Below are 12,177 nucleotides of genomic sequence, written 5' to 3'. Positions count from 1 at the left end.
ACCAGGGATATATTTCCCTCCCCATCCCTTTCCACCTTCCACAAAGACCGTTCCCTCCGTGACTACCTGGTCAGGTCCACGCCCCCCCCCCCTCCCCCAACAACTCACCCTCCCGTCCTGGCACCTTCCCCTGCCGCTGCAGGAATTGCAAAACCTGCTCCCTCACCTCCATCCAAGGCCCTAAAGGAGCCTTCCACATCCACCAAAGTTTTACCTGCACATCCACCAATATCATTTATTGTATCCGTTGCTCTCGATGTGGTCTCCTCTACACTGGGGAGACTGGACGCCTCCTACCAGAGTGCTTTAGGGAGCATCTCTGGGACACCCGCACCAATCAATCACACTGCCCTGTGGCCCAACATTTCAACTCCCCCTCCCATTCTGTCAAGGACATGGAGGTCCTGGGCCTCCTTCGCTGCCGCTCCCTCACCACCCGATGCTTGGAGGAAGAACGCCTCATCTTCTGCCTCAGAACACTTCAACCCCAGGGCATCTATGTGGGCTTCAACAGTTTCCTCTTTTTCCCCTTCCCCCACCTCACTTCCAGCTCAGCACTGTCCCCTTGACTTGTCCTACCTGCCTATCTTCTTTTCCACCTATCCACTCCACCCTCCTCTCTGACCTATCACCTTCATCCCCACAGCCACTCACCTATTGTACTCTATGCTACTTTCTCCCCACCCCAACCCCCTCTCATTTATCTCTCCACCTTTCAGGCACTCTGCCTTCATTCCTGATGAAGGGATCTTGCCTGAAACGTCGATTTTACTGCTCCTCGGATGCTGCCTGACCTGCTGTGCTTTTCCAGTACCACTAATCCCCAATATGAGAGGCAGACCAAGATGTCAACAGACATTGTTCAGTGGAGTTGCTGACTCAGTGGAAGGATATTGCCCAAGGTTCAGCTGCCTGCTATTAGTTCACATTAAAATGGGAGCCTCAAGTATGTGCTTGATGGATTTTGCAATTATTGTAATTGAACAATTTCTGCCAAGGTCTCTGACTGCCTCTAATATGGGGGCCTGGTGCAGGATATTTTATTAGTGCCTGGTAAGTGCACAAAGCTGTGAGATGTGGAGGAAGTCTGCCATTTCTCACAGTTGCTGCATGCCCTGGGAGATTGCCCTCAAAGCTTGCGACTAGTTGTGATGTTACTGAAACCTCCTCTTTAGATACCTGCTGCTTGATTCCACAATTATAAAGCCATTTTTACCCTTACTAGCTTCATCTGGGAAGGGAGCATTGCCCACTCTGCACCAGGTTCATATGGATGAATTCCCAAGCATTAGTAAATTCCTCTTTATCCCTAGCTAATATCTCTAGTTATAAGTCTGAGTTGTGAGATAGGAAGCGAGTATTCCAGGCAAAAACTTATAGGATTTTTGAGACGAAGGTAGACAGGCCAGATTGAGTCAAGTGGAAATGTTGCTTGTCTTACTACTCATCACCTTTAACGTTATCTTCCTTCTCAAATGAAAGAGAAAAATAGAGGCTTTCTCTCCTTCATTTCTTCCTCTGTTATCCAGCAGCTGCAGGAAATAATAGCAAAGTATTAAGAACAAGCATTCTCCTCCTCCAAGAATGAAAGACAGTGTGTTTGTTATCCTTCAGAACTTTGTGGATTGGTATTACAAGAGCTCAGATACTGTTCTAGAACTTGCTGACCTCAGCACTTTACTTTGTTGTAGCTGTGTATATGCAGATGTGCTGCACAGCTTATGCTTGCATGGCATGACCAATTTAACTATCAAAATCATGAAATGTCCCATCCAGCTGCTGATCAATTACAATAAGCATCCTTTTGCGGTCTAGTTTCCAATAGTAAAGCATACCAAAAGGAGACTGTTCAGTTCAGTGAAACTGTCCTAGCTCCTTTGTAGATTTAAATCCAGATTATCCCCACTTTTTATCCAAATTCCTGCAATTTTCTTTTCCTTCAACTGATCATCCAATTTCTGTTTGAAGGCTACTCTTTAATCTACATCCATCATCTTCTCAGGCACTCCATTCCAAATCCTAACCATTCATTTTCTTGAAAATGTCTTAATTTCTCCTAGTTTTTTCACCATTCACATTAAGTCTCTGTCCTCTGTTTATTAACCCCTAAGCCATTGGAAATAGTTTCTGTTCAATGATCTTATCCAACTCTTCTTGATTTTGTACATCTCTAAGTCCCCTGTTAATTTTCTTTGCTCTGTGGTAAGTAACCCCAGCTTCTCCAGTCTAACTACCTAACTGTATCCTTCAGCCTGGGAAATCTCTTTTGCAGTCTAGATTAGCCCAGCAGGTCAGGCAGCATCCAAGGAGCAGGAAAATTGACGTTTCGGGAAAAGCCCTTCATCAGAAATGAAGGCAAGGAGCCTCCAGCGTAGAGAGATAAATAGGAGGCGGGTGGGGCTGGGGGGGAAGGTAGCAAAGAGTACAATAGCTGGATGGGGGTGGGGATGAAGGTGATCGGTCAGAGAGGAGGGTGGAACAGATAGGTGGGAAGGAAGATTGGCAGGTGGGACAGGTCTGCATCCTTCCCACAGCCTTCATATTCTCTGGAAAGGATTGATACCATAACAAGACATAATACATCTGCTTTATAAGAAGTAGTGTTTACTGTAGGTTTATTTTAAGTTCCAGCTTTTTACAAAATTTCCTTTAACTATTTTGTTAATCTTCAATAATTTGTATACAACATTTGAGATGTCTCTCTGTTCTTGTTACTCCCCAGTCTTTTGATTGTATTGTCTCTCCTTATTCTTCTGATAATGTCATTTCCACAGTTTTCATGTGTCATGTGTCAGCCATTCCTCCATTTTTGTCCTCTTCCTTGCTGTGTATTACACTTGCACTTTGACTTGCATTTTAAGTCCTGTTCAAATTTTTAGACTGTGCCCAATACCACCAAGTCAAACTCACTCATGTCTATCGAAAACAGCAATGGTCTGAATACTGAGCCTTCAAGGCTGACTCTGCATGCCTTCCTCCGGTATAATGAAAGGCCATTCATCACATCTGTCTGTATCTGTCCCTTAACTAATTTTGTATCCCTGCTGTTACTGTCCTCTGTATCTCTTGGACTTTAATTTTACCAGTAACATAATAAATGAAACAAATGCCTTTTATAAATCTATATATGCAAGGTCAATTGCAATCTTCTCATCACACCATTTGTCACCTCATGAGAAATCCCTTGTTTGCTGGCTGTCTTTATATACAGGGGTCTCTGACCTATGAGCATCCGACTTATAAATGCAGTCCCAAACAAAGGTGTATTAATTTTAATTCTAAAAATGTAACATGAATATTTCCTCATACATACTGTTTTATATTAGCCTGCAATGTGTTCTGACTTGCATACAAATCGACTTGCAAACAGACTCCAGAACAGAAACTGTTCAAAACCCAGGGACTGCTGGTAATCTGTGTTGTTAACTTTCTCTTGAAGTTTGTTTCTCAAATATTTTTGATAAATGTTGAATACTTGTAATGTCAATGGAGAGCTGCTATAGATTCGAGTAAATGAAGCTATAAACTTTGAGAAAGCTAATCTGATGTTGGCAGAGAAACCCTTTCACCTGCAACAGCATATGTTCACCTCCTTGACACTGTCAAATTCTTGAATTCTCACTCGTAGTAAAATAACTGTTTAAATGATGATTTGTTTTGTTCAATAGATTTGAAGAATGGGGGCTGATTATGAAATTCTAATTTTATTTTAATGTTATTTAATTGATTTTGAATGATTTGATGCTTTGATGTGGTTATTTTCAGCACATTCCTGCCACTCTGGAGTGTCTCAGTCGATCAACTCTTCTGTGTGTCTCTGCCTTGGCTGTGATCTCGTATGTGACCCCTGTATTCCTTATTGCCTTAGTTCCTCTCGCTGTGGCTTATTACTTCATTCAGAAATACTTCAGAGTAGCATCCAGGTAACTTCCCACCAGGAACTGAATATGGTGTTGTATAGGGAGTTAAAATTACAGAACCAGCCTGTTGATAACATCAAGGAGAAACTGGAACTCCTGTGTTAGCCATCTGTCATGGGTAGGGTGAAGCATAGTGAAATGCGGAGCAAAGTTCCCAAAAATCTATTGCAATAATCTGCAGTAAATGTAGCCTCAGCAACTGAAGAGAAATTTTGATTGAACTAATGTGCAATTTCTAAAATGAGACCCGTTATAGTCTTCTTTGAGTGAGATGACCAACTGAGTGCAGATCACTGTTAATTGTATTAAGACAAGTTGCATCTTTGTGACTGTAAGCAGTCCTTTAACATCCTTCTGGACCTCTTTTCTACCTTTAACACAATTGGCCGCAACAATTTACTCTTGTTTTAATCCTAGAACCCAGCTGGTGAAGAATATAACTAAAGTTAATCTTAACAAATGTTTTGATTTAATTAGTTACAAACATTTTAATGGAAAAACAATAGTTTTATACTGTCTTTCTACAGTTGTTCATGTAAGTTCCTAGTTAATACATACAACCTGCATTAAATTAATATACAGTTAACTCCGCCAAAAGCTCTGCTCCATCATCCAGGTGGGTGGAACTACCTTAGCTTGGTTTGATTTTATGAATTTAATTATTACAAGAAAATTATCCGCAATGGCTTTTTCCATTCTTGTTCCATTTAACTCTGGAGTTGCCCAAGGATCTAATCATGGCCCTTTCCAAACCTCAGCTCATGCTAGTCCTTAGAAATATCATGCAAAAATATAGCATCAGATTCCACATGTATGTTGAGGATACTCTATCTCATCATCACATGGATGAACCCTTCCATTGTTTCCGATTTGTCATATTGCTGGTTTGATATCTGCTCAAGGATGATCAGAGATTTCTTCCAACAAGAATGTGAGAAAGGTTGAAAACATTGTCATTGTTACTCACCACAAAGTCCCTTCCCTATTAAATATTTTCATCCCTAGTCATGGTTTGGAGATGCAGGTGTTGGACTGGGGTATGCAAAGTTAAAAATCACACAACACCAGGTTATAGTCCAACAGGTTTCTTTCAGAGCACTGCTCCTTCATCAGGTGGTTGTGGAGGACACAATTGTAAGACACAGAATTTAAAGCAAACATTTACACTGTGATGTAACTGAAATTATACATTAAAAAATACCTTGATTGTTTAAGTCTGTTAGAATGGCCATGTTGGTTTCACTTCTTTCATACGTAAATCACAAAACTTTTTTAAAAGTTACATTCTCAGGTTAACATTGACAATTGGTGTCAGCCTAGATAAGGAGTTGAAAGTGTTAGCCCCCGTGTGCTGTTATCTGTGCCATAATGTTTAGACTGATTCTAATCTAAAAAATGAATTAATAGAAACTTACATGGATTCAGGCAGTTTTTGAGCAAAGTACAATGCAACTCTGCAAGTGCAAGTACTAGTGTTTATGTGTGCATGTGGGTTTGTGTGTGTCTGGGGTGGGGGGTTGAGTGTCTGTGAGAGAGTGTATATGTGTGAGTGTAAAGAGGTCTAAGTCTGTGAGAGGGTGCCTATGGGAGTGTGTGTCTGTAGGAGTGAGTGAGTGTGTCTGTGTATAGGAGTGTGTCTGTGTGTAGAAGTGCCTGTGTATGTGTGTGTAGTGCAATGATGGTCAGTTGTAGTGTTGCATGAACCCAAGGTGTCGGTTGAGGCCCTCCCAATAGGTGCCGAACGTAGCTATATCAGCCTTGGCTCAGCCACTTTTCGCTGCTGCCTGTCCAGAAGTCCACCTTGGAGGATGGTCACCCGAAGGTCCAAGGGCAAATGTCCTGGACTGCTGAAGTGTTCTCCAACTGGGAGGGAATACTCCTGTCTGTTGATTGTTGTGTGGTGCCCATTCATCTGTTGCCATAGCCTCTGCTCGGTACACATGTACACTCTCTCTCACAGACCCGCACAACCCCCCCCACCCCACACACACAGACACACACTCCTACAGACACGCACACTCCCACATTGTCACATGCACCCCCTTACAGATGTAGACTCCTTTACACTCACACACATATGCACTCTCTTTCACAGACACTCACAGACAGATAGGATAGTGAAGAAGGCGTTTGGTATGCTTTCCTTTATTGGTCAGAGTATTGAGTACAGGAGTTGGGAGGTCATGTTGCGGCTGTACAGGACATTGGTTAGGCCACTGTTGGAATATTGGATGCAATTCTGGTCTCCTTCCTATCGGAAAGATGTGAAACTTGAAAGGGTTCAGAAAAGATTTACAAAGATTTACAAGGTTAGAGGATCTGACTGCAGGGAGCGGCTGAAAAGGCTGGGGCTGCTTTTCCTGGAATGTCGGAGGCTGAAGGGGGACCTTATAGAAGTTTACAAAATTGAGGGGTATGGATAGGATAAATAGACAAAGTCTTTTTCCCTGGGGTCAGGGAGTCCAGAACGAGAGGGCATAGGTTTAGGGTGAGAGGGGAAAGATATAAAAGAGACCTACAGGGCAACCTTTTCACGCAGGGGGTGGTACGTGTATGGAATGAGCTGCCAGACGATGTGGTGGAGGCTGGTACAATTGCAACATTTAAGGGGCATTGGATGGGTATATGAATAGGAAGGGTTTGGAGGGATATGGGCCGGGCGCTGGCAGGTGGGACTAGATTGGGTTGGGATATCTGGTCAGCATGGACGGGTTGGACCGAAGGGTCTGTTTCCATGCTGTACATCTCTATGACTCTATCACGCACACACATACGTTTGTGGGGTGAATTTGTACTTGCAGAGTTACATTGTACCTTGCTCAAAAAATGCATGAATCCATGTAAGTCTCTGTTAACTCTTTTTTTAGATTAGAATCATCCTAAACGTTATGGCACAGACAACAGCACACGGAGGTTAACATCAACATATTATCTGGCTTTTGTTGTTAATGTTAACTTGAGAATGTAACTTTTAAAAGAAAGTTTTGTGATTTACATATGAAAGAAGTGAAACTAACATTGTCATTCTAACAGATGAGAGACTTATCAAACAATCAAGATATCTTTCAATGTATAATTTCAGTTACATCACCAATGTAAACTTTTGCTATAAATTCTGTGCCTTACAATTATATATTCCACAACAACCTGATGAAGGAGCAGCACTCCGAAAGCTAGTGCTTCCAGTTAAATCTGTTGGACTATAACCTGGTGTTGTGTGATTTTTAACTTTGTAAACCCCAGTCCAATACCGGCATCTCCAAGTTATCCAAAAATCTTCTGCCTCAGTTATATCCTAATCCAATTTTAGCCTCTTGAACACTTCTTATTTTAATCACTCCTCAAGTATTAGTGGTACTTTCAGTTACCTTGGCCCTAAGTTCTGAATTTGTCCCTGAATCTCTCAGCCTTGCTATATATTACTCTTAAAAATCTACTTCTTTGATCCAGCAATTGATCAGTCTTTGCCTGAGACCTCCTACTATGGCTCAGTCTCAATGTCAATTTTTTAAAAACTTTTTTAATTGATAACTTTTAGATTATTTGACTATGTTAAATATTTAATAAGTATAAGTTATTGATGTAGGAATCACAGTAATAAAATTTTCAGATGCTAGTTTTTTCATTTTAATTTTTCAAATTTTTTTTTCATAGTTGCCCATCTCTCTTCGTAACAGAAATAATTTCTATTCTTATTCTCTTGACGTTTTGAAAAAGGCAGTAGTGCATTTTCCCAAAACCAGTTTGTGAAGTCCAATTTTAATGATGAACTATCGCAAATATTTTAATGCTAATACAAATTAGGGTTTATTAAAAAATTCAAAACACAGAGAGCTAGTTATTGTGACTGACATTAATACAAACATCGAAAGAAGAGCATAGGAAAAAGACCAGGAAAAAATTTACAATTACAAATTAAGTCCTACTATATTTGCGATAATTCATCATTAAAATTGGACTTCACAAACTAGTTTTGGGAAAATGCACCACTGCCTTTTCTCAAAACCTCAAGAGCATAAGAATAAAAATTATTTCTGTTATGCACAAAGGAGAATGACTATAAAAAAAAATTGAAACATTTAAAATGAAAAAGCTATCATCTGGAAAGTTTACTTCTAACAAATTAGACCAAAAAGTTAATATGCAGTGATTTTTGCACTTGCCTGGTCTAGCAGAAACTCATTTATGTAGATATCAGATACAGATGAACGTAGTTGAAGATGCAGCAAAATAATTCCTGTTGGGGGCCCTCTTGTGGTGCTAGGGTAGTGTCCCTGCCCCTGGACTGAGAGGACTGCATTCAAATCCCACCTGCTCCAGAAGTGTGTAATAACATCCCTGAACAAGTTGATTATATAAATTGGTTAATTTTTTTTAAACTTAAAAGATAATAATTCCTATTGAGGGACCTCTTATGGCACAGTGGTAGTGTCCTATCCTGAACCAAAATGCCCGATTCAAATCCTACCTTCCCGACATATATAATAATACTTCTGAATAGATTTATTATAAAAAATAAGTTACATTTTTAAAAAAACTTAAAAATTCAATTTCTGTTGAGCTTGCTCTTGTGGCACTGTGATAGTGTTCTACTTCTGACCCAGGAGACATTGGTTTATGTCCCACCTGCTTCAGAAGTGTTTAATAATATCATTGAACAGATTAATTAGGACAACAAATAATACTTCTTATAGAATATATATTAAAACATATTTTTGTGACTGAGAATTAGTTCACATTTCAGGTAAGATACAGAATTCTTCCCAGAAATCAGGATTTCAAAAGAGCATGAGACTATACCTAGACTGTTATCAAAGACTGGAGCTACTCCTCCTATTTCTGGTCTGATGATACAAACAGACTGAGGAAAGACCTCCAAGCCGTATAATTAAAACTATTCAAAAGTGATGCAGTCACATTACCAGAATTCCTGGATGAGTCACTTCAGTGAACAAGGTAGCTTTGATGCATCTGATCAAACCAATCTAGTTTTGGGAGATTCTTGTGGGGACTACGAGGGCAATCTCTAGCGTTATGAGTTCTAATTTTGTGCAGTGCAGTTTTATTTCAAACCAAACCCAACTGGAGGATACAGACTACTCGTTGCTCCTTTGTGAGTTTGACTAGAAAGATTTTGCACTGCCCAAGATGTGACAGTCCCAGAGAGTATTAAGTTAGCTTTTGTCCTCTAAGTTTTTGGGAAGCAGATTCTGTGGTTGGTAGCTATTTTAAAACCTGCAAGAGTTCATCAAGGAAAAAAACAAGAGAATATATTTTCCGAAATATAAACAATTTAAGACCTCTTCAGGCTTTTTAGACATGACAGTATAAAACTTGTAGTATAGCAGATGGAATCCAAAGTATGCAAATATAAATAGTGAACATTGGTAAGACTAAAATGGAGAGAGAGTTTACTATAAATGGCACAATTTTGAAAAGTGTAAATGATATCCATATAACCCTGAAGTTTAAAAAAAGCTACTTACTTTTTATAAATAGTAGAATAAAATATAAAAACAAAAAAATTAACAAATTACTAAATTGGTTAAGTCTCTCAGTATTGGGAATTATTCATTCCAGGAAAGTTTTTTAGTTATGTAGGACTGTATATATGCTGTTACCAAGGATCAGAGACTACAAATAGGAGGAGAGGTTGGAAATGCCAGTGTTTCTACTTCTGGAATGGAAAAGGTTAAGAGGTGATGGCAGCAATACTTTGAAGATAGTGAGAAATTTTGATAGCTCATGAGGAGAAAAGCTGCTCTGTCTCTGAGGAGTGTATCAATAACAAAGAACAAAGAAAATTTACAGCCCAGGAACCGGCCCTTCGGCCCTCCAAGCCTGAGTCGATCCAAATGTACTGTCTAAACCTGTCCGTCAATTCCTAAACATCTGTATCCCTCTACTCCCCACCAACTCATGCATTTATTCAAATGCATCTTAAATGAATCTACCATGCCTGCCTCTACCACATCTGCTGGCAACACATTCCAAACGCCCACCACCCTCTGTGTTAAGTACTTGCTGCATGTATCCCCCTTAAACTTTTCAACTCTCACCTTGAAAGCGTGACCTCTCATTACTGAATCCTTCACCCTGGGAAAAAGCTTGTCTCTATCCACCCTGTCTATACCCTTCATGATTTTGTAAACCTCAATCAGGTCCCCCCCACCCCCCCATCTCCTTTTTTCTAATGAAAATAAACCTAACCTACTCAACCTTTCTTCATAGCTAGCACCTTCCATACCAGACAACATTCTCGCAAACCTTCTCTGCACCCTCTCCAAAGCGTCCACATCCTTTTGGTAATGTGGTGACCAGAACTCTACACCATATTCTAAAAGCGGCCGAACCGATGATCACAGATCATAGATTTAAAATCAGTAGCACAAGGTCTAGCAAGGAGATCAAGAGATTTTTTTAAATCACATTTTTTTATTTCATCTGGAACATTTACCTGAAAAAGAGTTGGGAACTGATTCCATTGATTAATATAAAAGAAGTTGAATTGGCACACAGTTTCTACAAAAATGGCAATTTGGAAGTAAGCATGTCTGCTTTATCAAAGAGCTGAAACAGGAGTGATGGGCCAATGGTCTCCTGTGCTGTATATTTCTATCATTCTACTGAAACTCATTTGATGCTGGAACTGAGAGCTTTTATCTCCTCATTATGGTTGGGTGTGATTCAAAGTTCAAAAGTGAACAAAATCTAGCCAACTGCACCAAATACATTCAATAACATTTTTAATGCAGTTTTAATTAATCAAAACATAGATTTGTTATGAAAGTTCTAAAAGGTTCAACTCTACACTAATTTTTTTAGCATTTACTTTGGGTGGCACAATAGCTCAGTGGTTAGCACTGCTGCCTCACAGTGACAGGGTCCTGGGTTTGATTGCATCCTCAGATCACTGTGCAGAGTTTGCACATTACTCATAGAAGTTTATAAAATCATGAGGGGCATAAATAGGGTGAATTGTCAAGGTCTTTTCTCCAGGATAGGGGAGTCCAAAACTAGAGGGCATAAGTTTGTGGTGAGAGGGGAAAGATTTATAAGGGACCTAAGGGGCAACTTTTTCTCGCAGAGGGTGGTGCATGTATAGATTGAGCTGCTGGAGGAAGTGGTGGAGACTGGTACAATTATAACAGGCATCTGGATGGATATATGAATAGGAAGGATTTAGAGAGATATGGGCCAAATGCTGGCAAATGGGACTTAATTAATTTAAGATATTTGGTCAGCATGGACAAGTTGGGCTGAAGGGTTTGATCCCATGCTGTACAGTTCTATGAATCTATATTTGTAAATAGTTTCTATTACCACCTCTGTCTGTCTTTTTCTTGGGGGACATTGACAAACATGTTCACACTAGTCTCTTGTCTTATGTGTACATTGTTCTGCAACTTTAATGCTTAAATCCTATAATGAGAGTTTTCAAAGTGGCACAAGGTGAGATTCACTCATAGTACATGAAGCTAAGTACCCTCAAATTTCTTTTTAAACCTATTAAAATTTAATACTTTTTTCCTGATGGTCTATCAAAATTTCTCACTGGCTTGAAAATATTTTTAGCGTCATTTCTTAACGTGCTCTGTTCCAAAAACCACTCATGTTTGAAGTTCTAATGACTATAGATCCTTCCTGAAGTGAAAGCTTCACAAAATAGAGCCCAACTACTAGGGTACTTATTGTATTTTTAAGAATGCACAAAGGGAAATAGCAGAATCCTTTACTGCAGTGGTTGTAAGAAACTTGTATCTAATGTATATTATTATCACTGATAAATGGTTACATGTTTCCTAATTAATTGAAAAAAATCAAATATGTTTTTCTTGTCTATGAATGCGTTCTGAGCTAGGAGGCCCAGTTCCAAGTCTCACCTGCTTAACAGATGTGCCATAACATCTCTGAACAGGTTGATCTGAAAATATCAATCCTGCACGTGAAGTTTTCACATTGTGATAATTCAGATTGTCAAGTTTGTAACTGACAATCCTACACGAGAAAATATTTTAGAATTTGTTCCAGTACAGCTGAATTAGAAGATATATGATAAAATCTTTAGCATGCATTAGAATGCTCATCATTCTCCTACTTACTGCAGAGACCTCCAGCAATTAGATGACAGCACACAACTTCCCCTGTTGTCCCATTTTTCTGAAACTGTGGAGGGATTAACCACAATACGAGCCCTGAGGTAAATATTAATTCGGATTAAAATGGCATTCTGATTCCAATAAAATTTGTTATGTAG

General features: G+C 39.6%; 1 protein-coding gene across 8 annotated transcripts in view; it reads left to right on the top strand.

Moving 5' to 3' along the window:
* Positions 1–12,177, top strand: part of abcc8 (ATP-binding cassette, sub-family C (CFTR/MRP), member 8) — a 234,343-nt gene that overhangs the window by 184,415 nt on the left and 37,751 nt on the right. For all 8 annotated transcript variants that reach the window (XM_043705957.1, XM_043705956.1, XM_043705955.1 and 5 more), the window contains 2 exons: positions 3,766–3,923; positions 12,028–12,120. In XM_043705957.1, the coding sequence (XP_043561892.1) occupies positions 3,766–3,923; positions 12,028–12,120 (251 nt within the window). The remainder of the gene's footprint in view (positions 1–3,765; positions 3,924–12,027; positions 12,121–12,177) is intronic.

The sequence above is a fragment of the Chiloscyllium plagiosum genome, chromosome 16 (assembly GCF_004010195.1).
Source record: "Chiloscyllium plagiosum isolate BGI_BamShark_2017 chromosome 16, ASM401019v2, whole genome shotgun sequence".
In the NCBI taxonomy this organism is placed as follows: Eukaryota; Metazoa; Chordata; class Chondrichthyes; order Orectolobiformes; family Hemiscylliidae; genus Chiloscyllium; species Chiloscyllium plagiosum.
Note: the sequence above shows the minus strand (reverse complement) of the source record. Positions and strands in the feature narration are given on the sequence as shown.